The sequence below is a fragment of the Halichoerus grypus genome, chromosome 7, assembly GCF_964656455.1.
Source record: "Halichoerus grypus chromosome 7, mHalGry1.hap1.1, whole genome shotgun sequence".
In the NCBI taxonomy this organism is placed as follows: domain Eukaryota; kingdom Metazoa; phylum Chordata; class Mammalia; order Carnivora; family Phocidae; genus Halichoerus; species Halichoerus grypus.
Window position 1 is genome coordinate 144671633 of NC_135718.1, and position 27863 is coordinate 144699495.

At 46.0% G+C, this 27863-nt stretch overlaps 1 protein-coding gene across 3 annotated transcripts in view; it reads left to right on the forward strand.

The window, feature by feature from the left end:
• Nucleotides 1–27863, forward strand: part of MTARC1 (mitochondrial amidoxime reducing component 1) — a 36862-nt gene that overhangs the window by 4648 nt on the left and 4351 nt on the right. Inside the window, exons 3-7 of one of the 3 annotated variants that reach the window (XM_078078387.1) lie at nucleotides 7359–7521; nucleotides 8488–8628; nucleotides 12399–12460; nucleotides 12551–12622; nucleotides 18519–18720. In XM_078078387.1, the coding sequence (XP_077934513.1) occupies nucleotides 7359–7521; nucleotides 8488–8628; nucleotides 12399–12460; nucleotides 12551–12622; nucleotides 18519–18681 (601 nt within the window). In that variant the 3' untranslated portion in view covers nucleotides 18682–18720. Of the gene's footprint in view, nucleotides 1–7358; nucleotides 7522–8487; nucleotides 8629–12398; nucleotides 12461–12550; nucleotides 12623–18518; nucleotides 18721–20315; nucleotides 25943–27863 lie in introns of those variants that run through there. The other 2 variants (XM_036097637.2, XM_078078388.1) reach the window with 2 other exon arrangements.

Here is a 27863-nt window from a genome sequence, read left to right on the forward strand (position 1 = left end):
TGATGGGTTTTTTTAAATTATAAATGTAATACATATTCGTAGTTGAAAAACTGGAAAATACTAAAAAAAGGAGTAAAGAAAAACCTGTGAGGTAACTATAATATATAACTGTATTCTGATGTTTTCTGTCTTTGTAGTTAATACTTTAAAAGAAATAATATAAAAATCAGAGTCTTGAATACTGCCATATACTTGATATGTTGAGTACCTTTTCATATTGTTTTTTTTTTTTTTAAAGATTTTATTTATTTATTTGAGAGAGAGAGAGACAGTGAGAGAGGGAGCACAAGCAGGGGGAGTGGGAGAGGGAGAAGCAGGCTTCCCGCTGAGCAGGGAGCCTGATACAGGGCTTGATCCCAGGACGCTGGGATCGTGACCTGAGCTGAAGGCAGACGCTTAATGACTGAGCCACCCAGGTGCCCCACCTTTTCATATTGTTCAAAATCTTCAAAAATAACAGTTTTCCCGTTGGCCTACTATTTCATTCTGAGGGTGTGTCTTATAATGCATTTTAACATGTTCCCACAATTAAATATTTGGATTGTTTTCCATTATTTCCAGGTGTGAAGAAGAATGTGAAAAAACCTTGGTGTAAATCTTTGTTCAAAATGCTTATTATTTCCTTAGGAAAAAATTTTTAGCAGTGGTTTTGCTAGAAACAAGAAACTATAGACTTTTGATATATGTTGCTAAATAGTTTTGCAGAATGGTTATACCAACTAGTATAGCTACCAGTATTTTTATGGGCATCTCTGTCTAATTACATTCTGACCACTATGTTCAAAAATATTTGGCCATTTTTATAGGAAAAAGATGGCAGTTTCTTGTTGCTATGATTTGCATTTAATTTATTGTCCAAGGCAAACTTCTTATTTTTACTTTTTTTTTTAAGTAGGCTCTATACCCAACCTGGGGCTTGAACGCACAACCCCAAGATCAAAGAGTTGCATCCTCCACGGATCGAGCCAGCCAGCTGTCCCTGAGGCAAACTTTTTAATATGTCTGTTGCAATTTGTATTATATATTTGTTCACATCCTGGTTCCCGTTTCTTTGTCATGACTAGGTATCTACCCATACTTTCTTGTGGTTATTTTTTTCCACTTAATTATTCTTTTGGAATTATGTGGAAACTTTTTTCATGGCCCCATACAGGCTCTTTGGTCCACACTCAAAGACTAAACAAGAGCATGTTTGGAAATTGCAAAATGAGAAGGTTTAAACATGTTACAATAGTTTACAGACTCTTAGGGTGAAGATGTCAAGGACCTTTCGGACCTGGGTTTCTTTGGCAGCGCAGGCCATTCTCTTGTGAAGGAGTTGTAACTTCAGCCCACAGTCTCTTAAAGATTTCTCATGAGTCTTGGGGTGCTGGGGTCCTTTCAAAAGGTCATGATCATAGCCAGTACACCTGTTTTTACTGTTGAGGTTGTTGCTTGATTTTCTTACAAGCCATGCCAGCCACTAATGGGTTACAGAGAATTAGGGCCATTATATGGATTATTCAGGCAAATAGCCTCAAACCATGCCTACATTATCTTTGTCGAAAGTTTTAGGAACATTTGGATTTTTTTTTTTTTTTTGGCTTGGATTTTTTGGGACAGTGTGTCAGTGGAATGTTGGACCCAATGACACAGCTGAGGCTGCGCAGAACATAGGAGAAATGTGGGAAGAGAAAGGAAAAAGGCAGAGAACAAGTTGTGCTAATATAAGGGCCTCATATTGTGGGTATTTATGAATCTTCTCTACGGAAGGCAGTTGGTAAAGACTGGAGGAGGTAACTCCCACTCAAATATGAAAACGGCAATACAAAACCCCAAGGAACATGAAAAGTCAATGAAACATGACATCACCAAGAGAGCATAGGAACCTAGTAACCTATTTCAAAGACATGGAGGTGTATTATTTACCCAATAAAGCACTCAGATAGCTGTTTTAAGGAAACCCCATCCATGAGATGCAAGAAAACATGGAGAGACAATTCAGTGAAAACAGGAAAATAATAAATGGGCAAAGTGAGAAGCGAGACAAAGAGATAGAAATGATTAAAAAAAAAAAAAAAAAGAGCCACAGAGAAATTCTGGAGCTGAAGAATAAAATGAATGAAATGAAAAATGCACTAGAGTGTTATAACAGCAACATGGGTCAAGGAAACAGGAATCTTTGGGACTGAAGACCAGATCTTTCAATTATCCAGTCAGAGGAGAATTAAAGAGAATTAAATTAAAGAGAATGAAAAAGAGTGAACAAAGCCAATGTGCTCTATGGATTACCATTAAAAGAATTGGTGAATTATTGGAGTTCCCGAAGAAGAAAAAAGTAGAAGTGGCAGAAAATTTACTTAAAGAAGTAGTGGCTGAGAACTTCCTAAATCTGGGGAGACCTTTGCATCGCCAAGTTCGTAAATCAAAGAAAAAGAATCTTAAAAGCAGCAAGAGACAAGAAGCTTGTAACTTACAAGGGAACCCTCATAAGGCTATCAGCCAGCTTCTCAGCAGAAACCTTACAGGCTAGTTGAGAGTGGGATGATCAAGAATATTGCCAATCAAGAATATTCTCTCCAGCAAAGCTAGCCTCTAGAAGTGAAGGACAGATAAGGACTTTCCAAGACAAACACACGCTGAGGAAGTTCATCACCACTGCATCTGCCTCACAAGAAATGCTGAAAGAAGTTCTTCAAGCTGAAAGGAAAAGATGCTAATATGAGAGCATATGAAAATATACAACACACTGATGAAGGTAAACACAGAATTGGGGCACCTGGCTGGCTCAGTTGGTAGAGTATGTGACTCTTGATCTTGGGGTCATGAATTTGAGCTCCGTGTTGGGTGTAGAGATTACCAGAAGAAGTAAATAAAAAATAAACACAAAATCAAATTCAGAATACTCGAATGCTGTAATATGTGGTGTGTTAATCACTTAAGTCTAGCATAATGGTTAAATGACAAGAGTATTACGACTGTAGCTACAATAATTTGTTAATAAATATGTGATATAAAAACAGGTAAATTGTGACATCAGAATCATTAAAGGGAGTGGGAAGTAAAAGAGTAGAGTTTTTGTATGAGATCAAAATTAAATTATCAGCATAAAATAGACTGCTGTATCTATAAGATGTTTTAATTAAACCTTATGACAATCACAGAGCAAAAAATCCGCTATGGAATCATAAAAGATAAAGGGAAGGGAATCAAAGCATTTCACTATGGAAAACCATCAATTTACAAGGGAAGATAGAAAAAGAGGAAGAAGGGAACAAGGGAATTACAAGTCAGCTAGAAAATAATAAGATGACATTAATTGGTCCTTATTTATCAATAATTTTTTTTTTTTAGAGACAGTGCACAAGTGTGCTCAACAGCTGGTGGGGGGAGGGGCAGAAGGAGAAGGCAAGAGAGAATCTTAAGCAGTCTCCACACCAAGCGTGAAGTCCGACGTGGTGGTTTAATCTCACGGCCCTGAGATCATGACCTGAGCTGAAATCAAGAGTTGGATGCTTAACTGACTGCACCACCCAGGAGCCCCTAGTTATTAATAATTTATGGAAATGGATTAAATTCTCCAATCAAAGGCACAGAGCCTGGATGGATAAACAAGACCCATATATATGCTGCCTCATAGAGACTCACTTCAACTTTAGGGACACACATAGGCTCTGAGTGAAGGGTTAAGAAAAGATATTCTACACACATGGAAACCAAAAACCAAAAGAGAGCAAGGGTTTCTGTATTTAATCAAACAAAATAGACTTTCAGGCAAAGATTGTAATAAGAGACAAAAAAGGACATTATATTATGAAAAGGGATAAATTTTTTTTTAAGATTTTATTTATTTGAGAGAGAGCGAGCACAAGCTGGGGGGGGGTGGTGGGATAGGGAAGGGGGGGAGGGAGAAGCAGACTCCCCGCTGAGCAGAAAATCAGACACAGGGCTTGATCCCAGGACCCTGACATCATGACCTGAGCCGAAGGCAGATGCTCAACTGACTGAGCCACCCAGGTGCCCCGAAAAGGTATAAATTCATCAAAAATATGTACAAGTCATAAATATATATGCCGCCCCCCCTCACCTCGGAGTTCCTAAATATATTAAGCAAATACTAACAGAAGTGGACAAGACAGCAATAGTCCGGACTTCGGTATCCCACTTTCAATGATGGATAGATCATGTGGAGAGAAAATCACTAATGAAATGTTGGCCTTGAGCCATACTTGACACTAAGTGGACCTAACAGACATTTACAGAACATTCTCTCCAACAGCAACAGGATACATGTTCTGCTCAAGCACACAAGAAGCCTTCTCCAGCGTAGATCCTGTGACAAGTCGCGAAACAAAGTCAGCAAACCTAAGAAGACTGAGATCATATCATATATTTTCTTACAGCCACAATGGTATGAAATTGGAAATGAAAATAGGAGGAAAGCTGAAAAGTTTACAAACGTACAGAAATTGAACAGTACGCTTCTAAACAACCAGTGAGTCAAAGAAGAAATCGAAAGGGAAATGTAAGAAAACGTCTTGAAACAATCGAAAATGGAAACACAACTTACCAAAACCTCTGGGATGCAGCAAAAGCAGTTTTCAGGGAGAAGTTTATAGTGATATATGCTGGCATTAGAAAAAAAGAAAGATCTCAAATAAACAGCTGAATTTTAGGGGCGCCTGGGTGGCTCAGTTGGTTAAGCGACTGCCTTCGGCTCAGGTCATGATCCTGGAGTCCCGGGATCGAGTCCCGCATCGGGCTCCCTGCTCGGCGGGGAGTCTGCTTCTCCCTCTGACCCTCCCCCCTCTCATGTGCTCTCTCTCTCATTCTCTCTCTCTCAAATAAATAAAATCTTTAAAAAAAAAAAAAAAAAAAAAAAAAAAAAAAAAAAAAAAAAAACAGCTGAATTTTATACCTCGAAGAGTTAGAGAAAGAACACACTAAGCCCGAAGTTAACGTAAGGAAGGAAATAACAAAGATCAGAGCAGGTCTTTGGTAAGATAAATGAAACAGAGGCCAGAACAATAATAGAAAAGGTGAACAAAATAGAGAGCTGGTTTATTTTTATTTAAAAAAAAATTTTTTTTTACTTTTTTTAAAAAATATTTTATTTATTTATTCAACAGAGAGAGACACAGTGAGAGAGGGAATGAAAGCAGGGGGAGTGAGAGAGGGAGAAGCAGGCTTCCTGCTGAGCAGGGAGCCCTATGCGGGGCTCGATCCCAGGACCCTGGGATCATGACCTGAGCCGAAGGCAGGCGCTCAACGACTGAGCCACCCAGGCGCCCCTATTTTTTAAAAATTTGAGGACAGTTGGCACACATAAGAGCTGGTTTTCTGAAAAGATAAAATTGACAAACTTTTAGCTAGATTAAGAGAAATGAGAGCAGACTCAGATAAAATCAGAAACGAAAGAGGAAGCATTAGAACTGATACCACAGAAATACAAAGAATTCATAAGAGACTGCTATGAAGAAAGCTCACTTGAAATAACTGGGAAAAAAACCCCAAAACTAGAATAATCACTACCATCTACTGAGCACATCCGAAACCTCAGAATTGTTTGGGGGACTTTGTATAGATGATCCCTGCTCCTCATAAGAAGGTTGTGATTTTATCCCCATTATATAGATGAAGAAACTAAGGCACAAAGTAAGAGATAAAACCAAGGTCCTGGAGCTAGTCATTTGTGGGAACAGGATGCACCCCCAAGTAGGTCTACCTGACTCTCTCCTCTTTCCCAAACTTCAGGTATTTGTACAACCCAGCCATGCTTTATGCTGGGTCTCGGGCATCCAACTGAGCCTTGAGCAACACAGGTTTGAACTCTGTGGATTTGAACATGCAGATATTTTTCAATAAATACAGTGCAGTCCTATAAATTTATTTCCTCTTCTTTATGATTCTCAATAATATTTTCTTTTCTTTATTGTAAGAATACAATAGATAATACATATAGCATACAAAATATGTGTTCATCACCGGTTTATATGTTACCCATAAGGCTTCTGGTCAACAGTAGGCTATTAGTAGTTAAATTTGGGGGGGTCAACAGTTATATGTGGATTTTCCACTGCATGGAGGGTTGATGCTCCTAACCTCCACGTGGTTCAAGAGTCAACTGTATTTATTTAATGTTTTCCTTCAAATTGATTCAGCTTTTAAAAAAGACCTTAAAGGCATTTATTTATTTAATTAATTTTTTTTTTCTTATTCTTAGTATTTTCTTATTGTACAGGATGTGTAGTGAGTTCATTTACATACATCTTCAGTAATAAAATATCAAAGTATTTTAATTCCATAAGAAACGTGTCTCTCAGGACACTTGGGTGGCTCAGTCAGTTAAGCATCTGCCTTTGGCTCAGGTCATAATCCCAGGGTCCTGGGGTCGAGTCCCACATGGGGCTCCCTGCTCAGCACGAAGTCTGCTTCTCCCTCTGCCCTTCCCCTGCTTGTGCGTGTGCGCTCTCTCTCTCAAATGGATAGGTAAAATCTTTAAAAAATATATGCTATAAGTGGAATGTTACCTAATTCTAGCTAGAAATATTGCCTGCAGAAGTCTCTGGACCTGAGGTCCGTTCTTTCTTTTTAAAAAGAGATGATTATCACGTGTTGCTAGAAGTTAAAGCCTTACTATTGTGAAACTGAACAGAATCACGTTCTCTCTGTGCAACTCACCATTCTTTCCTGTTGTACCCAAGTACAAGTCTTATCTTGAATACCCACAGTAGTAATGGTCCTACACATGGGAAACACCAGCCTATACTGTTTCTTTCCTCTCTGAGCTGTGAGACACATAACAGCTGCCATGCAGTTCTGCATCCTGTATGTGTGCGGCAGGGGAGACTTCCAATCCCACGCTTACTGCTAGCAATCAAATCAAATCAGATTATTATTGTTGTCTATAATGTTTTAGATTTTATAGAACATTTTCACATACATTGCTGCGTCTAGTTTCATTATCATCATACTGGTAACGTTTAGCTAGGCCTATTAGTGAAGATTCGTGGTTGCTATCTAGCTGGGTGAACCAGATTTTGCAGTAATTGTTAGTTTACTTTATATTGATGTATTCGTTTTCTTCTGGAGAACTCTGTTATCTTTTCAAACCTGTGATCTTATTTTATTCTCCCATGCATCCAGATAGGGAGGTGCGGGTATGCATCACTCTGTTATAAAACTGGGGAAAGCAAGGCTTGAAACTGACTTCATTGAGCCTTGCACAGGGGTTGGGAGGCAGGGCCAGGCTAAAATGATGTTTCCTGATAATTCAAGAATCGCAGTGACATCCCAGCCTTTCGGATATGTGTAGGACATGCTAGGGTGTCCAGATTTTCAAAGCCACGGCCGTTCTTTGCTCCCGCCGCCCCCTGCAGAGTGCACGGCCTGGAGATCGAGGGCAGGGACTGTGGGGAGGCGGCGGCCCAGTGGATAACTAGCTTCCTGAAGACGCAGCCGTATCGCCTGGTGCACTTTGAGCCTCACCTGCGACCGAGAAATTCTCACCAAATATTGGACGTGTTCCGGCCCACCGACCAGGTCAGAGGAGCATCCCTGGGCTTTGGCCTTTGGTGTGTCCTGTGGAAGACCGGCTTCCTCAGGGGTGCAGAGCTCATCAGGTGGGGCAGCCTGTCTGCTGAGCTCCGCTCTGTCATTTTTGCCAGGAAGCTTGGCCTGAGCAGTGGCTGGGGATTATAAACAATAGGCAAAAAGAAAGCCCTTCCTTTGGAAGCTGCATCTGTGTTTCTTGATTTGGGGGACTCTTGCATTTTTCCCATGGGCATCTACCTTCCTACTTACGTGAGGCTTCCAGTGCCGACAGGGTTTCAAAACTGTTCTACATCCGGATCTTTTCCATTCTATTCTGTAGTTGTGTGTGGAGTCCAACCTTTTTACAGTGTGATTGCAATTGGCAGATCACAATTGGGCAAATGAGTGTGGGAGTATGGAGATCCACAGACTTCAAGTGACCAGGTTGGCCCTTTCAGGAATAAGGCTGTAAGGATTCATCATAAAAGGAGGGTTGGTAGCACAATTATTATGGCCGTTAAAAAAAAAACTATATAAATGGTCAGTAAACGGATTTGATGTTGATTTGCATGTTGCATTAAAAAATAGGTATCCAGGGAAGCAGTGAGTATTTTTATCACCCGTATTGAGGTCATCAAGCCCATCAACATTGGGGAAGTTGAGGCTTGGAAAGGTGGAGTGACTTCCTTACGGGCACTTGGCCAGTGGCAGCTCTTGATCCCAAGGCCATGTTCTCTTCATTCCATCATGTAAATCCTGTTATCTGCAAGGCTAATTAAGACTTTTGAACCACTATGACTTTTCTATATAAAGAACTAAAAGAAATATTTAGAAACAGCGTGTGTGTGTGTTTGTGTGTGCGTGTTTGTGCGTGCGTGTGCACACGGGGGTGGGGCCAGGGAAGAGAGGGTTCCAGGAACTAGACACACGTGACCTCTGTGTGCCTCGTTCTAACCATTTCTATTTCCTTACCAGATTGCGTACTCAGATGCCAGCCCATACTTGATCCTTTCTGAGGCTTCGTTGGCAGATCTCAATTCCAGGCTGGAGAAGAAAGTTAAAGTGACTAACTTCAGGCCCAATATTGTAATTTCAGGGTGTGGTGTTTATGCAGAGGTAACGTGATGCCTTCCTTGTCCCTTTCCTTGGAATTAACTTTTTTTTTTTTTTAAGGTATAAGATCTCTGATGTTGCATTAGATTATTCTGAAGAATTCACTAATTATTGGTTGTATGCTAGACAATTCAGAGTTTTGATTTCTTGGGCATCGAATCAATGCAGACTTCTGCACGGAGGGCGCAAATAGAAATGACATGCTGGTGTTGGGGCAGTTCTGGGTCTGAGACTTCTAAGGACAGTTCTCAGTAGGTAGAGTAGTTTTTGAGCCAAATTTATGTAGCATAAAATACATGATGTGTGTGGGCCATGGATCAAATGCAGGGTGCGCTCATGTCTTGTTGAAGTTGGCTTTCCTATTCAACCGATGGCCCCAGGAGAAGACAGGCATTTACAGTATGGCTGTTGGGGTGTGGGAGCGGAGTCCCCAAGCTAGATGGAACTACCCTAAAATTCTTCCAGTGTCACCTTCGATCTGCACTCAGATGTCTGCGCTGTGGCTTAGCACAAGGGCCACATGATTCTGGCAGCAGATTTACCTTTGTCATTGTCTTTGGATGTTTCGTTTGGTTCTCTCCCTTGTCAACCATGAAGGCAGAGATTGGTGGCCTGGGGGTTTGGTGAAGCAGTCTAGGGGGCCTGGGTGGCTCAGTTGTTAAGCGTCTGCCTTCGGCTCAGGTCATGATCCCAGGGTCCTGGGATCGAGCCCTGCATTGGGCTCCCTGCTCAGTGGGGAACCTGCTTCTCCCTCTCCCACTCCCCCTGCTTGTGTTCCCTCTCCTGCTGTGTCTCTCTCTGTCAAATAAATAAATAAAATCTTAAAAAAGAAAAAAAAAGAAGCAGTCCAGAGGTTTGAAGCCCACACTCAAACCCGAGGCTCTGAGGTCGGCCGTCAGCTTCCTCGCTGGCCCCTGTAGGACTCTGTGCGCTCCCTCTGAGGCTCCTTTACCCGCCTGGAGAATGGGGTGGTCCTTTCTGCCTAGGATTACCTTACAGGCTTGTTAAAGGATCAGTTTGGCTGAGGTAACTTATGAAAAGTATAAATGCAGTGTCAGTCAGTAGGGCAACAGAAGTAACTCCAAATCCACCTCTGACATTTTATGTGAAACGCTCCGAGTGTATCATGTCTCCCAAAGATGGCAGGTCAGCTCCTAGTGTGAGGTGGGAAACGTGCTCTCTCCCTGACAGCCTGGACTGGGCTCCCTCCGTGTTCCACAGTGACAGGGGAGCTCATCTGCCCTTGCTCACATCCTGCCCAGTTCAGTCGGACTCAGACAAGAGGGAAAAATCAGTGTGAGTTGCCTTTGACCATCTCATTGATATTCGTCTCGCACCAGCTGTGGCCAGGAAAGCAGTTTCTCTGGAGGGTTTTCCTTCTCAGGGAAAGAGAAAGGAGGGGGAGGGCTTCCATTTAATGCTCACATTGTGCTTTGCAGCCCAGGGAGATGAAAGTCATCATTCCCCTTTTATAAGGGGGAGAGGAGAGGCCGGGGGGGGGGGGGGTGACCTGGCTCGCCCCAGGCTACCCCATGGCAAGAAGTGGAGGACCTGGGTCTTGAACCCAGACTGTCCCAGGGCCCAAAGGAACTCTGAGCATTGGAGGGGGCGTGCATGAGGTTGGGGCACCGGATTTGAATCCACCTGCTTCACTAAGTGGCTGTGTGACCCTGGACAGGTCCTTACCCCCCTCGAGGACCCTGCTTCCTGCACCCGTTAAATGCAGATGATTTCAGCTGGCCCCTCCCCTGACGGCAGCTGTCAGAATCAAGGTGGATAATCTGCGGAAAAGCTCCTAGAGGTAGAAAGTGTCAGAGAGAGGTGGGGGAGGGTTTCTGTCCTACAATCAGAGTGAAGGTGCCTGGCTCAGGCATTCCCCCAGCTATGACCTACTTAAGCTTCCTTCCCGCTGCGATCCTTGAGCCCTGGGTCTTGTTGATGACGTTTGCTACCTCAGAGTTTGGAGGTGGTCAGATGTAGATGAAATTGAGTGCAGAGGAGACAGCCCAGAGTAGGACCTCAGATTTCGATTTGTTTGAACGGAATCTTGTTCTGGAAGCCTTCATTTCCATCTAACTCTGAGCGCTCCCTAACTGGGAACATTTTACATTTTAAGTCGGATGTTAATGCAACATTTTGGCTGAGCTCATTTTGTCATAGTGTGTCACTCATCCCACTGTGAGTTGGTGCCCCTGTGTCCCCTGCACTGTGGGTGACCCATGGAAAAACAGGATTGAAGAAGAATGGCTGCTTCTTCCAAGGAGATCACAGTCCCAGGTTATCAGACTGTGAACAGGCCAGCGAGATATGCCAGGAAGGGGGTGAGCGCAGGCTGTTAGGTGACCCCAGGGGTGTTATCGACCCAGACTGGACGGGAGCTGACGGCCCCCAAGGGTCTGCTCAGGCTCAGAGTATCCCAAGGCTCAGGCCTTAGACCCGTTTACATCTCTGGCTTTCCTTATGGTGGAATTTTTTACCTTATTTATCTGTGACTCAATCCCTAACCTAAAAGGGGCTCTGGAAATACTTCTTTAGTGAATAATAAATTAATTTCCTAACCAGAACCACCCACATTTCTCCTTTTGGATCTTTTATGTTTTTTATGACCACAGTGCCCCCTGGTGGGCAGACGCACACAGAACACGCTGGGGCTGCTCTAGTCCGGGTGCCCAAGCTTCTTGGGATCCTTGTGACATCTGCAGCTAAGAGACCCATTTTATAATTAAAAACTACAGTACGTATTAGCAAGAATGATACACACTCTCAGAGTTCTGAGTCTGCAGGTCTCTTTCCGGCTTGTGACCAACAAAGTTCTGGGCAGGTTGGTTTTAAGTCAAGAATTTTTGTCTCCAGCCCTCCGGTAGTGGCACTTGTCTCCCAGGGTGGGAAGATCAGGACTATGATCGCATGTCCTTTGTCTCCTCAGTGTCTTCCTTCTAGTCATTCCCTGAGCCTCCTCACCCTTCTTCTGTGCCTTCCAGAGTCTCTGTTCTGGAAAGTTCCATTCAAATCCTATCTTTTCCATAAAACCTCCCCTGAGCAGAGCAATCCGAGGCTTTGTTCCTCTCAACCTCCAGATCAGTTCTTGCCTGTGCAGTTAGACCCACGCACAGTGTACGACCTCACAGTGCTTTTGCTCAAAGTTTTTGGAACTTTAAAAAATAAATCGATCGTTAACTTTTCCTATCTCCCCTGCTGGATTTGAGGGGGCGCCACGTCCATTGATTTGATTTGTCCTGAAAAGGAGGCACCACTGACCCAGGCTGTGGGCCAATGCCTGAGGAGCCTGCTGGGCTGGAGCGCTTTGTTCACATGCCAGGGGAGATGCAGAGATAAGGACGTTGGGCCCCGCCTCGATCTGTTCTGTTCGGATCCGCCAGGGGAGATGCGAGGTAAACCCACCAACCTCAGGGTCTAAATCCACCAGAGGCTGCACAATTTAGAGTAATGCCCCCTCCACACCCTCTCTGTCCCCCATGCCCTCTGGGGGCCCCAAGCCTTCCATTCCCCACTCCTCGAGCCCAGTGGCATCTGTCCGAGGGGAGTTCCAATCACAGAGAGCAGAGGGAGCCTTTCACTTCGGGAAGATGAACAGACATGTCACAGGCAGAGAGGGGACAGGAGGGTGTGTGGCTTCTCAGGGCTGACGTAGACGTCTGCCATCTTGGGCGTAAGTGGCTTCACTAGGCGGCACCTCATGTGAAGTCCCTACACAGGTGTGTCCGGGCAAGGGCTCAGAAGGGCTCATAGGAATTTTGTGCTTTGTCCCCTAGGATTCGTGGGATGAGCTGCTTATTGGCGACGTGATAATGAAAAGAATAACGGCTTGTTCCAGGTAAGGCTCCTCCACCCCTGGCAGGGAGAAGGAGGGGAGGGCCAAGGCCATTCTGCTTTGTCCCTTGTATGATGCTGTGTGTGTGTCCAGGTGCATTTTAACCACGGTGGACCCAGACACCGGCGTCATGAGCAGGAAGGAGCCGCTGGAGACCCTGAAGAGGTAGGACTAGGCAGCTTGATCTCTCTAGAAGTGGTGAAAATACCATGAACATACAGTCTTAACACTGCAGGGGGTCCCAGTGACTGGGTAACTTGGGCAGCATTCCTGGGGGCCATGGTTCCTAGAATGCCTGCTTGCACAAATAATTTTATTTCTCATTTAGAGTTCATGATTCAAACAAACCAACTTAAGAAATGCATTGTTTAGATATTTAGGCAAATTATATTATGAAGTGAGTATTAGATGACACCAAAAATGTATTAGGTGTGATAATGGCATTGTGATGTAAGAATTTCTCCATGTATTTTGGGGAAGGGTGCTGAAGTAAGTAGGGGAATTGACATGATGTCTGGGAAGTGCTGTATATTATTTTAGCAAAAAAAAAAAAGGTCACATGGAAAAATGTGTCAAAGCCTTGATTAATAGAATATGAGTGATAATTACATGGGGGTTCATTGCAGCATTTCTACTTTTATCTTTACTCTAAAATATAATAAAAAAATAAAAAAATTTTAAGTGAAAGATACAGAGAATAAGTTAAATTGCATAGAAAGATAGTTAAAATAACATGGATTTTTAAAAGCTAATTACAGAATAGCATATAGAGTATTTTTTTTATTTGATTTTTTTATTTTTTTATTTTATTAAAGATTTATTTATTTATTTGAGAGAGAGAGAGAAAGAGCAGAGGGCAAGGCAGAGGGAGAGGGAGAGAGAATCTCAAGCAGGCTCCACGCCCAGCACGAGGCCGGACTCGGGACTCCATCCCAGGACCCTGAGATCATGACCTGAACCTAAACCAAGAGTCAGACGCTCAACTGACTGAGCCACCCAGACACCCCGATTTTACTTTTTAAATATATAAATGCACATGAGTGATAAAGGGCTGAAAGTTTATAAACCAAAATGTTAATGGAGGTGCTCTTGTGGTAATGGAATTATGCGCAGATAGATATATTCTTATATGTAGTCTTTAAACTTTCTGTGATCAACCTGCGTTACTTTTGCTAAAACGACAGTTGAAGACCTGAGCAACTTCAGTGGTGGTATCTGCCCAGTGTAGGGTTGGAGGGGGGCTCTCAGGTCTCATCTCTGCAGCTCCCGAGCCCTTCAGCTTTGACCCTGACTTGTGTCCCCGGGTGGCTCTGATAGAGGGGGAGGGGAAGGCATGGAGCACCGCCGTGGCAGCTTCTTGGGGCAAAGCCCCAGAAGACTTGGGGCAGGAACGCAATTGGTGCCATCTGGCTCCAAAACCATCATGGGAGAGCACAGGGAGGGGTTTGTGTGACCAGACTCACTGCCCTGGAATGTGACTCCTGCTGCCTGCCCTCCTTCCCTCTCTCACAAACCTTGTGGCCTTCTTTGGGCCAACCAGTTAGTTTCCTTTGATCAACACCAATCTTACTCTGCTGATCTTGCTGTTCCAGAAGCTACTCTCTGGCCGTTGCTGGGCCCGCTGAAGCCCTGGGGTAGAGGGCTGTTGTCCCAGCCGGCAAATCACCCCCAGGCATGAGGCTCTGGGCCTGCCCTCGGCGGCCAGCACCTGTAGTCCGAGAAGACAGGTGTCCTTCACGAGGGCCAGGCCACAAGGCAGAGAGACGGGTCAGGAGTGAAGGCAGACAAGCTGGGTTGAGGGGGATTAAGGAGAGGCATTCTTGAACTGAAGAGCAAACTGCTTTCCATTTGGGTCCCCACCACTGAGCGTGGATTTGCGGGAACATTCCATGAGAGGGTATAGACCAGCCTAAGGCAAATCTCATCATTTTGAGGGGGCACTGTGTATTTCTCAGTGCTCAAAACAAAGATAATTCACTTTCTCATTTTAACTTAATATTTATTACTTAATATGAAGAACTTAATACAATAAAACACTTGAGATTTACGTATTTCACACCTTGTACATCCCCCTCCCCCCCAAAAAAGTAAAGAAAGTTTTAACTCTAGGGCATGATGTGCCAGCTGAACTGTTTAGAGGTGAAGTCCACTGATGTCTGTGAGTTATTTGGAAATGCCAAAAAATTATAATGCATTGATGGATGGATAAAAATGTGATCAAGGAAGTTGTCTGTAGGGGCGCCTGGGTGGCTCAGTCGTTAAGTGGCTGCCTTCGGCTCAGGTCATGATCCCAGGGTCCTGGGATCGAGCCCCGCATCCGGCTCCCTGCTTGGCGGGAAGCCTGCTTCTCCCTCTCCCACTCCCCCTGCTTGTGTTCCCTCTCTCGCTGTCTCTCTCTCTGTCAAGTAAATAAATAAAATCTTTAAAAAAAAAAAAAAAGGAAGTGTCTGTAAAGTGTTATGGGTAGAGTCCAGGGGGTTGGTAAATGGGTATTTGCTATAAAATTCTTCTAACTTGTTTGCATGTCTGGGGATTGTAATAATACTATGTGTGTTGGAACATTAGTAAGGAGAGCGGGGTTTTGAGAAGCAGCGACGACAGACTAGCTGTTCTTCAGAATGGATTCAGTCATGGTCAGAACAAAGCAGAATCTGGTCTTCCTACCTCCTGTGGCCACAGAGTCGCTGCAGGGAGAAGGACAGGTGGCGGGGGTGGGGGGTGGGTGTGGGTGTGGTGGGGGGTGCGGGGGAGAGCCCCATCCTGGGAGTCAGGAACCCTGTGCTCATCAGCCGCTCCCCCTCCCGCGCAGGCCGGCGTGTTCTTCCCTCCGAAATAAGCCGGGTAGGACAGATCTGGATGAGTCTATGTGCAAACCCGCTTAGTGATTTTGGGAACCCATCGTCACCCTTTTTTATACATCTTGTCTCTCCCCCCACCATGTTACTTGGTTACCCTGGACTTAGTGTCTCTGCAGCACTGAAAGCACTCAGGTGTTTAGGTCCATCCTCTGAATCTTTCGTGCTCGCCTCCATTGGGAAGCTGTGTTTACAGAACGAGGATCATTGACCCAGACACAGAGCGAGGGCAAGCAGGCGGGGGTCACAGGATCCAGCACGGCCCCCTGATCCTCCACAGGCTTTCTGCTGTCCAGCAGTCACGCCCTAATGGCTCCTAATACCCCGGGAGACAAAGCAGCAGCCTAGGTGTCTCCCAGCTCTTACGGAGATTGAAATGGCCATAGATGTAGTAATTTATGCGCTCCCTGGCACAGGTAGTCATAAATCCGGAGAAAGAGAAAGGCCGGGCTTCGCGACATAAATCATGGGAAGCAGAGCAAACAGCGGTGTCCAGAACAGCTTCTCCGCTCTCGGGCAGGTGGCTCGGAGCCAGGCTGCTTTCCATTTTCCTGTGTCCTCGGCTGCCCAGGGGCTGTGTTGCTTCGAGGACACAGGGGAGACCTCTGCCAGCCTTACCCACTGAAGCCTGTCGCCCACAGGCAGAGAGCGGAATGGCAGAGCAATGAGAGAAAGAGAAATATGTCTGGCACTGCTGAACGTCTGTAAGATCCTCGTAGTGGGTGGTGCAGAGGAGGCTGCTGGCTAGTGGGAAAATAGGAAGATGGACTTCCTTCCTTCCTTCCTTCCTTCCTTCCTTCCTTCCTTCCTGCCTGCCTGCCTGCCTGCCTTCCGAGGGGGAGACAGAGGGACAGGGAGAGAGAGTCCCAAGCAGATTCCAAGCTGAGTGCAGAGCCCGACGCGGGACTTGATCCCATGACCCAGAGGTCATGACCTGAGCTGAAACCAAAAGTTGGACACTCAACGGACTGAGCCACCCAGGCACCCCCTACTCTTTTCTTTCTTAAGGGAGAGTGACGTCCGCACTGATCCCTAGGGCTTAAGGTGTGGTGGGAGTCTGTCATTGCTGCTTCCAGAACATCTGGCTCCTAATTAATAGAAAGAGGAAAGCACGTTTGCTTCGTAGATGCAAAAGTTTTGTTGGACACATGAATACTTTGACATTAAGGACATTTGCCACTTGTGTTAGGCTGTGTTGAGCTAAAGACAGAAGGATATAGTGGTAATACTGTGGGACGAGACAGACACCCCCAGCCCCATCTGGCTCTATCACCGGCTGATTGTGTGACTTCGGCAAGTCACTTAGCTTCTTGATGCCTGTTTCCTTATTGGTAAACACTGGACTAATAATACCCGTCCTGGTTGATCAGAATAAGGCAATACATATGATTTTAAAAAATGGATGATAAAATATTGTACACAGTGACCGGGTAGGCTCTGGTTGTTGATAGTCTCAGTCTATGAACTTGACACCTTCTGGGAGAAGGAGAAGTCTGAAGACACTTCTCTCTGTTCTCTGAAGCTGCATTAAATAAAACTCAACCCAGATCTGCTCAGCCTCTAGGGCTCCCCTCCTCCAAGCTGCCTTCACAGTGCTGTTTCATTCTTTTTTTGAAGATTTTATTTATTTATTTGACAGAGAGAGACACAGCGAGAGAGGGAACACAAGCAGGGGGAGTGGGAGAGGGAGAAGCAGGCTCCCCGCTGAGCAGGGAGTCCCATGAGGGGCTTGATCCCAGGACCCCGGGATCATGACCTGAGCTGAAGGCAGACGCTTAACGCCTGAGCCACCCAGGCGCCCCTGTGCTGTTTCATTCTTAACCTGGCCATCGGGTTAGTGGGTTGTGAGGCCTCAGAAGTGGCCTGTGCCCCAAGGTGGGGACCCAGTGGTGACCAGAGAGAGACCCTGCTTGTCATCACGGCCTGGGCACTGACCAGTAAACGAGCAGACCAGGCAGAGTAAACGATGAGCGGCCCTCACCGTGCACAGGACTTTACAGGTTTCCACTCACACCGCACCCTTCCAGTGTGGTGACCTCTGTTGAAGTTAAACAAAGTGTCTTGAACCTCCTGCTCCTTAGAGTAGTTGTATGTTTCCTATTCACTGAAAAAGAAAATGCATTAACAAAGGAACTTTTAAATGAGTTTGTAGTTTATTAACCCCAACAACAACAAAAATATATCTCTGAACAAAATCATAGATGGTCCCGGGAAGATACGGTACTGTTTGCAGTCTGTTGAACAAAGGTTGGTGTGCACGTGCATTCGCAGACCGCTCGCAGTACCCGCTCATCCCCACAAGGGGTCGCCGATGATCTCGTTAATGGGGCTTCCCGCGTCCCTGCAGGGGCCTGCGGTGTTAGGGGGAGCTGCAGGTGGGCTGAGAGCTGGGGAGGGTTGTAGGGAAGGCAGGCCGGCACACAGCCAGCTCTCCACTGCCACAGCGCTCCCGGTTTCTATTCCTAGGCGACGAAATGGACGGCCACCTGCGAACCAGGTGACCAAACCTGTGCTCGCACGAACCAACATTCTTGCCCCACTTTGCGCTGTTTAAGGGGGCTGGGCTGGAAGGGGCCCTCCCCTCTCAGTTACCTGGTCGGGGAGTCTATGTGAGTGGTTGATGGGAACAGACAGGTGGAACCCACGAGCGGCCAGTCCTCTGTGTACAAGAATTAGTATTAACCCGCTCAGTTTTTCTCAGGTCTGTGCGTGTACCCAGATGGTGTATAGATGACCAGGGGTCAATCACGTTCTGGGTAGGAAGCGTGGTGACTGTGGGTGGAGTGGTTAGACCCCGCCTGACCACTGAGATCTGCGCCCTGGGGCATGTTGGTTACTCCTGAGACTTAGCTGTGGAGTGGAGAGAACTCACATTCTCCCCTAGGCTTGTTGTAAGGATTAAGAGAGATTGCTGTGTGAGGTGTTCTTTAGAACTTTCAGTGCCACCCCCCCAACCCTCCCGAAATAATCCGAGTTGAGGACCCAGGCTACAGAACTCCGATCTTGAAGAGCCACTCTCTGATAGAAACAGATCCTAAAATGTCGCTGGTATTGCATGCTGATGGGAGAGGTAGGTGAGGAGAGGGTCCAAGCTCATTGTGGGGACCTGACTGCTGAGCTGGGGAGTACTGGGGGCGAGGCAGGGCCGCCTGGGGCAGCAGCTCATGGCCTTCATCCACCCGCTGATTCCTCATTTGTTTGCCCAGCCAGCCTTGTTGGAGAGGCCCCAGTGTGCCAGGCTCTGCAGCAGGCTCAGGGATGCAGCAGGGACTGGGACAGGCAGGGCGCCTGCAGTCTGGCGAGGAGCCGAGGGTCCCGGAAGGAGCCTCTGGATTTGATCTGCTCCAGTTGCTCATCCGCCGTTTCTGAAGTGAAGGACAACATAAGGACCAGCTTGCCACAAAAGCCCCCCCCCCCCCCCCGCCGCCTTTTAAAGCACTATAGAATGAAATGAAGACATTCTATAAAAATGTTTGAAATAGGGTGCCTGGATGGCTCAGTCAGTAAGCGTCTGCCTTAGGCTCAGGTCATGATCCCAGGGTCCTGGGATCAAGCCCCGCATTGGGCTCCCTGCTCAGCGGGAAGCCTGCTTCTCCCTCTCCCCCTCCCCCTGCTTGTGGTCCCTCTCTTGCTGTGTCTCTCTCTGTTGAAAAATAAATAAAATCTTAAAAAAAAAAAAAGTTTGAAATATAAAGATGATATAAAATTGGAGCTAGCTTCAGTGAGAAACTGAAGGAAAACTTTCTCCCGGTGGAGGGGAGAGGGGGGTAGAATGTCGCATGTTGTTCCCACATACTCTACCTGGAGCTGCTTGTGTTTTCTGCTGGACAAAGATGTTCATGCTGATTCTAATAGAGGCTTTTCATTCATCCATTCAACGAATGATTGTGGGTCACTGGGAACGGGTGGGGCCCAGCACTGGGTGTGAGCAGTACGAGGGATTTCGTCACAGCTGCTCTTCTCCAGGGACCCTCTGTCTTGCAGACAGACAGACATGTGCCCTGACTACAGAACAAGGCTTGGGAGTGTTCCAGGGGCAGGCAGGGAAACACTGAGGATGGGAAAATTACTCCTGGCTGGGGGCTCCTGGGCTTCCTTCCTAGGAGATGGAGCATTTGAGTTGGGCCTTGAGGGGAAGGTAGAATTTTAACGCATGGGGAAGCAGAAGAGGGGCATCCCACAGGAGTCTCGGAGCTGGTGAAGTGCAAAGCAAGATAAAAGGACATTGAGGGATCCAGTAGAGAGTGACACAGGTGCAGGTAAGGGGCAGAGGGTGATAGGTTTGAAAAAGCTGCTGGGCCCAGGTGGAGAGCCTCCCATGCCCCGCTGAAGAGTTGGAATGTTAATCTGTAGGCACATTGAGAGTGTCTGAGCCTGGCATGATTAAGACCAGAGCAGAATTAAGAAAGTAATACAGTGTAGCACCAACAATGAATTGGAAGCCGGGGAGCGGAGAATGAGGAAAAGAGGTCGGTTATGAAGTTGTCACAATGGTCTGAGCATGCTGGAAGCAAGGTGGTGGCCATGGGAGAAGCTGTGAGCAAATCCTGTGATGTGGGGCAGGAAGAACCTCAGGACTTGGCAACTATGGAGAAGCGGTGGAGAGTGAGGGGAGGGGGGTACTGGAGGCCCCCAGGGCTCCAAGCCTGAGCCACTGGTAGGATGGTGGTTCTAGTGAGGAGAGATACCTAGAGAAAAGGAAGGTGGGAACGTATGTCTAAACATCTCAAGTACGTCACCGCTTAATGCTGCAAATGGGAACGTTCCATGGAGGGAAGATGTGGGGGTCTGGCCACTGGGGGCTCTTCTGTAGTTTATGCCCTGGGCAGGCCGCTCATTGCACAACTCCAGGAGGCGCTCTTCTGTTAGACTTTGGTGGGAATGGTGGCCCCTGGTGGCCCTGTGGGGGGTGGACATTTACTTTAGCCGAGAAGGAAGCATATGCTCTTTGAGCTCTTGCTTCTGTTCGGCGGTGACTCATCGTGATCTTTCTCCTATTGCAGTTATCGTCTGTGTGACGCTTCTGAGCAGAAGCTGCATGGAAAATCACCTCTCTTCGGGCAGTATTTTGTTCTGGAAAGCACAGGGACCATCAAAGTGGGAGACCCTGTGTACCTGCTGGGCCAGTAGTAGGAGTCATGTCCTAGAATGTCAGGTACCTTTGAAGAAATGTCCTCAAAAATGCCAACACTGGAAGCAAAGTTCTGGAACTGATACCTCAGCATTTCCTTTAGGTCTGTGACTTCCAAGCATTTCGTCTTTTGGACTTCCTGGTGCCTCAGTGCCCCCTAGTGCCTTTGTACAAGGCAAAGAAATACAGTCGTGGTAACTTAAGAGGACTTCAGTAAGTCACTTAAATGACAAGATAGAATTCTGAAAACCCCCTGTGGAACTGTGACTGTGGGATTCCTGCTCCTTCTTTTCCACTTACCTATCCAGAGGGCTAACCTCCATAATCTCATTACCACCCTGTAGGGAAAGAGAAGAGCAAGAGGAAGAGTGGGCAAGTGAGGAGAATGTTCTGGAAGAATGCGATGGAAACGAACTAGCTCCCCAGATAAGGCTGGAGGGTCACATCACTTTTCTCCTCAAGCCCCAGACTAGCTTTTGAGAGGCAGAAAGAGCCTGACCTTCGGGAAATGCTTGAGATGTTAATTTTCCATAGGTCATCTTGGATCTGGCACTGTTGCTCCTCCGGCAACGTCCATGAGGGTTTGATGGATCCTTCGAAGCATGCGGTGTCTCTGGGCTGGAGAACAACATACATGCCAGGGTAGAAAATCAACTCATGAGAGCAGCTTTTCTGTCAGACTCTGATGTGGAACATGTGAAAAGCAAGACAAAAACTTCCTCGCCTTGAAACAAAACACTAAATACATCTCATTAGTAATCCCAAAGTTTTCCCCACATAGGAGAGTGGGCAGTAGGACTAGGGAGGGGAAGACCCCTAGTTTGATGTTATCTGAGAGGCTGTTTAATGTTGCCCAGGGAAATGATGGTGTCCCTCTTGGCAGAAGAGCAAAAAGAAGGGGAAAGGCGAGGATGCCACCTAGTGGTAGTGAATGGTAGCTCAGCCCATGCTGTGGAAAAGATTGAAGAAAATACCTGTGGATGGGTTTTAATTTTCCATCCCTGAACTTTTTTTTTTTTTAAAGGAAGTGGGGGTACCCTCCAGGTGCTCTCTGCTTCTCGGTTGTAAGTATTTGATTCTCTAAAAGCTCTCAGGAGGGTGGCCGTGCTGTCACAAAGCCCTCCGGGATCCTTGCTGGTCTCATCAACTCATGACCGGGTCCACCTCCTCAAATTCAGGGTGAGAAAGTTCTGGAGTCCATGGATGAGAAGAAATGTGATTTTGTGATTTGAAATAAAACACTGAAAACCTTTCAAAGGAGAAAAAGAAAGCATGTTCTAGTTCATTAAAAACCAAGACCTAATCTTTCTACTGATCCAATGATTTAACTCTAAGTTGATGAACCATTTCTTTCACTGGCATTTTGTCCCTAGGAAGCTGACCAAATCATGAAAAAATGTTCCCAAACTGTAAGTAAATGGGAGCTACTTTGACTAGTTTCAGATCTTACTAACTTCTTGGCACAGAAATCAGACTCTGAAGCTGACTGATGTGAATGGGCAAAGCCAATAATTCTGCCGCCTGACCAGACCTGGGTCTCTTACAAATGGACCTGCTCACACACGGCTTCCCCAGGCAAACACCCATCTTTGACGGGCTGTCAAGTGAACATGCTTTTTACCAAAAGCTGTGCATTTTCCATGTCGGTTTTATAAAAGAGGTTAGTAATCATTGGAATCTAGCCTAGCTCTGAGGTAACGTTAGAAGTGAACAGGTGCATATGTATATGTTTTCTGGTTGGCGAATTCTTGCAATTTGTGTTCTGTACACTCGGCGTGAAGTGCAGAATGAAAACAATCCATCAGGTAATCTGGCCCATCACCTTCCCCGATAAATCCACTGTATGCTAAAACTACAGATAGAGGCAAAAATAAGAGTTCAGCAAGTCACGTTCCTAATGGGACCTTGGGGCCCCACGGCAGAATGCACACAGGATGTAAGAAACCAGGTGAATACGGACTCTGAGGAGAGCTAAGAGCTAGGCACTGGTGAGAAACTCAAGGCTGGTTTGGTGGCTGTTCCTAGAATTTGTAATCAGTGGCAAGCTGAATGCCTTCGACCTGAATTTCTAACCCTTTGTAAATAGTGACATCCAATGCCTCAGTGACCCATTCTGTGTCAGAGGCCACCTTTCCTGCTGACCCTGTCATTGTCTGCAGTGCAGAGCAATCCTCAAATGGGGGGGGTACCCGGACACCATAATTTGTCGGGAGTCCCCTTCTGCCCCTCAGAGTGTGAGGAAGATTCCTGTCTGGAGAGAGAAGTTCCAATGACCTCTAGAATCTCAGAGTAGTTGCCAAGCTTTCTGTCAGTGAGATTTAAAAGCCATTTACTTGTGTTTATTTTATATTTAATGAGTTAGTTCATGCCAAAGGCCGGGCTGATGTCTCGTTTATTTTGGATACTGAACATTTGCACACAATTCCACTTGAAATATAGGATCGGGAATATAGACGATCACAGACCCTCAGAAAGGTCTTACAGCCGTGGGTGATGGACATTTGAGGTCAGGCCAAAATATCCACTCTTGGTGGGTGTTGTGTTTCATTCTGGGTGGCGACTTTGTGCTGTAATCACAGAGAGAGTTACCAACCAAGAGCTGGAGATCCTGAAGAGAAGAGTGTGGGAAACGCTCTACTGGGCAGACTGCTCGAAGGCTCACTTCTGTGGCTGTTCAGAGAAAAAGTTGGAGCTTCACAACCAGGAGACAGAGCAGTGACTTAAACACACAGGGCAGAAAAAAATCAGGTTAGGCCTGATGGGAATCAGGCAGTTGTCTGGCAATGAGAGATCCTCCTCCTGTCTTTCTGCCCTTGAGGATGTGGGGGGCAGGGTGAGGAGGTGTGCTTGTTGGGGACTGCCCATTTGGTAGTACCGTGTGGAGGCCAGGCCAGCTTGTGACTTTGGGAAACTATCTGTGAGTCTGTCACCAACAGCGATGGCAGGCTGGAGCTCCTGGCATGTGTCCCCAGAACTCTGATAGTGTGACAAATTGGAGCGGTCCATGATGGCAGAGAGCAGATGGTCAAGAGTCACTCAAGCATGCTGGAGGGGCTCTCACACCAGGCTTCGACTGTAGGTCTAACCAGGCCGTTGGGGCCTTACCCTAACACTATACTTCCCTAGGTTTTTTTGGTCCATGAAATTCTGGAACTTTACCTGGAGAGGTGCTCCTAAAAAAGAATTCCATGGACCTGTAACTCTGGCAAGTCCTGTGTGCCTCCCTTTAGATTCCTTCAAAGGCCTAGCAGCTCACTGGAGGCTTGGGACCTGCATCGAGGAATTCTGTTTAACGTTGCCCTCCTCCAAACTCCTACCTGACCCCGTCCTGAGAAACCTGTTCTGACCTCCAGATCTCTCAAGGGGGCACCAGCCAGGGGCAGGGAATCCTGATTAGCAAGAATGCTGCACTCATGAGAAGGTTGAGGAAGTTAAAAGAGCCCCAACCACATGAAGGAGGCCTCTCTTGGGTTGCTTCCTCTTGTCTTCTCCCTCGTCCCTGGACTGAGGCTTAAAAGGATAAAGGAGGTGTGGAGAGAGTGTCTTAGACCAGCTTTCCTAATATGGGCCTTGGGGAGATGCATTCCTTTTCTTTGGACTCATTTTCCAAACCTGCCTTCATGGATGGATAGGGTGGACCAGGGTTGAGGGGGTGGACACAGAATCTAGTCTTGGCCTTACAACAATACCGCACCAGTTCTCCAGGATGCGTTATGCACCAGGGAGGGGCACTATCTTCCCATCTGTTAGCTTTACCTTTCCCACGCAACTTGTCAACTAGAGTTGCCTCCCACTACATTAAGCAGAACTACCCCAGGGGTCCTATTGCCTCCGACCATACATATATACTCACTTTATCCCATGCTCTTATATTTGCAAGAACATTGTTTGCTTCTACCACTTTCTTAGAAATGGACAAGTGAGTTATGGTAGTGTCTGAAGTTGACCAATTTTAAGCAAGGGGAAGAATCTGGTTGAAGGATTCAACAAAGGCTCTTGGAATTGGGGTAATAGAAGTGTACCTGAGGTATCCCTTTGTTTGCTCTGACTGCACTGTCTTCGGAGGAAGAGGCCCAGCCAACAGTTTTGACTATGATCCTGTTTTCCCTCAAAACACAGCTGATAGGGGACTGGTGGGGCCATCTGGTCCCATCCTCTTCGGCCTAGCTCCGAAAGAGGAGTTGCCCTAATCACATTATTAGTCTTCCTGGACAGGCTGTAGTAACAAAAGGGGCTGAAAAGTGTCTTCTCATCTAACTTCTTCCAAGGCTGATTTTGATGGCTGGGTCAAGTTCACTCACGTCTGGCTATTGACCAACCTAATCTATTCATTCTTGGTGGTCCTCAGTCATGCTCCCTTACCGTCACAGAACATTCTAGACTGCTCTTCCTCCTACCTCCCTCCTGAAGCCCACAGCCTCTGATTCTTTCCCTTCATTTCCTGCTCTCTGCCCTCTACCAATCCCTGACCTGTATCTTCAGTAGTCCAGACTCCAGTCCTGGAGGAGCCCTGTGGGATGTAAGTCAAGGCTAACTTCTCTCTCTCTCTTTGGGATTTGCTGGGAGTATTGTAAATAAAGTGTTGTCATAATTATTTCTGATTAATATTTTTACACCTAATAAAGTTTCAAAGGGATGGTGTTTACTTGGTCTAGGGGAGGGGCACCTTCCAGATGACTTGCCCAGCAATTAAAGCGGCTCGTTAGTCGGAGGCCCGGGATGGCCGAGGACAGCTGGAGAGCTCTTCTTTGCAAGCAGCTCTGGTTAACATCAACCAGGAAAGCTCTTTGTAAACACATGAATAATTGATCGTCCAGGGCTCACATAGCTACTGAGGATCTGAGCCTGTATGACTCATTTGCAAGCCATCCCTGTCGTCTGGATGCCATAACATTGGAGGAATGATGATTGTTTCTTGGAGATTCTTCTGTGGCCTGAGTTGCCAAGACCAAGGCTGTAATGGTTTGTTATGATGACCTTTGTTATTCCATTAGGCTCAATTGCTTTAAAAAATGATGTGTGCATACTTTAGGAACGTTTTTACCCTTTACGTTGACCTGACATCATAGTTTATATTACAAAATGTATTAATGACAGAGGAGTGTTTTCATGTCCCAAGGACAAATTTTAACAACCATAATCTGCCCTTAGTCATCATAAATATAAATGTATTGGTCAAACAGATCTCGTTAATGTGGCCAAGATAAATGCAAGTCTATATTTTAAGGCAGTTGAAGTTCTAGAGAATATTTGGAGCTTTTTGTAGGGCTAAGAGATCTTGTATACGTGCTATCAAAGGGCTGAGAAAATTAACATGTTTCCCCCTCTGGTTTTTTGTTGGACAGATATAAACGTCTTGGGGTTGTCAAGTAAGATTGTTCGCATAGTTTCTGGACTCCGTTATGCCTGGTGGGGTGAAGCTTAGTTCTTAAAGCTGTATTCTTTTCATTATGCTCACAGTGCTTCTGAAAAGAAACAAAATAAAGATTTCAAGACTTAGCGATGTGTTGCTCAACCCCATTTTCCTGTATTACACTGTGCCTTGAAGTTTTAATTTTATGAGTGCCCCCTGACCCACCATCTTGCTTCCTGTGGGAGGAGCCCCTTTTCCACAGATGTACAACTGACACTTTGCAGTCTATATGCTGGGCACGGGCTGGGTCGAACACTTCGTCTTCCTCTCCGTTATGCCGCACTCAGAAGTGTTGGCCGTTGCTGGTTGTGTCCACATTTCAAGCTTCTCAGGCAGAAAATCTTATTTAGAATCCTTTTTAATCGTGTTCTTAGTCTGAACCATGAAAATGTGTTTAAGGCAGGGATGTCTCAAATGCCAGTCACTGAGAGAGCAGACTGTTTACAGGGGGAGTTCGTCTCCCCTGAATATGGCAAACATGCGCCATGATTAAACTCTGTGTGGATTGTGGTCACCTGGCAATGACTGATGAGCACTTCAAATAAAACCGTTTACCCTTTGTCCCTTAGAAGAATCTTCTAAGAAGAATCTTCCCTTCTGCATCAGCTGTTGTCTTTGGTAGCACCACCTATTGGGTTTTGGAGTCATGATTTTGCCTGGATACCCTCTCTGGGGTTGGGGATTGACTTATTTTCTAAATTTGATGATGTGGCGATAGTTCTGTGATAATTTCCTGTGTGGTGTAAACCTTTTGATCCGTTTAGAAAGTGAGGCTCATACACCCAGGTTCATAGCAACACTATTCACTCTAGCCAGCAGGTGGGAGCAGCCCAAGTGTCTGACGAGAGATGAACGGAATGAAGACAATGTAGTAGGGGCGCCTGGGTGGCTCAGTCATTAAGTGTCTGCCTTCGGCTCAGGTCACGATCCCAGGGTCCTGGGATCGAGCCCCGCATCGGGCTCCCTGCTCAGTGGGGAGTCTGCTTCTCCCTCTCCCACTCCCCCTGCTTGTGTTCCTGCTCTCGCTGTGTCTCTCTCTGTCAAATAAATAAAAAACCTTTAAAAAAAAGAAAATGTAGTATATGTATAGAATGGAATGTTATTCAGCCTTAAAAAGGAAGGGAATTCTGGCACATGCTACAACACGGATGAAGCTGGAAGACATGATGCTGAGTGAAATATGTCAGCCGCAAAGGGACAAATACTGTGTGATTCCAGTCATAAGAGATATGTAGCGTAGTCAGACTCAGAAGCAGACAGTAGAATGATGACTGCTGGGAACTGGGAGAGGACAAATGGGAGTTAGTTACTGTTTACCGGGGACAGAGTTTTAGTTTTGTAGGATGCAAACAGTTCTGGAGATGGATGGTGGTGATGGTTGCACAGCAGTGTGAATATATTTAATACCACTGAACTGTAGGGGCGCCTGGGTGGCTCAGTCAGTTAAGCGTCTGCCTTCAGCTCAGGCGATGATCCCAGGGTCCTGGGATTGAGCCCTGTGTCGGGCTCCCTGCTCAGCAGGGGAGTCTGCTTCTCTCTCTGCCTGCCGCTCTGCCTACTAATGCTCTCTCTCCCACTCTCTCTCTGACAAATAAATAAATAAAATCTTTAAAAAAATACCAGTGAACTGTATACTTCAAAGTGGCTAAGAGTAAATTTTAAGTGATGTGTATTTTGCCACAATTAAAAAATAGTAATAAAAAAGAAAAAAAAGTGGGGCACATCAGAGACTTGGAATTGACTTAATCCAAACTCCAAGGCCCCCTTTCTGGAAACAGCCTGACTCTAGCCCCTGAGAGAACCCCACCCCCATCCTGAACACCAAGAACACCTCTTGCTGAGACTAAAGAGAATAAGAAATTGAAATGTAATGACTTTAAACTTAACCTTGATCACAGATGAGATAACTTAACTTTAGACTTTAATTTTTTGTTTTAACTTCTTTGGACCTTAACTTATTTGTTTGTTTGTTTTTTTAAAGATTTTATTTACTTATTTTAGAGAGAG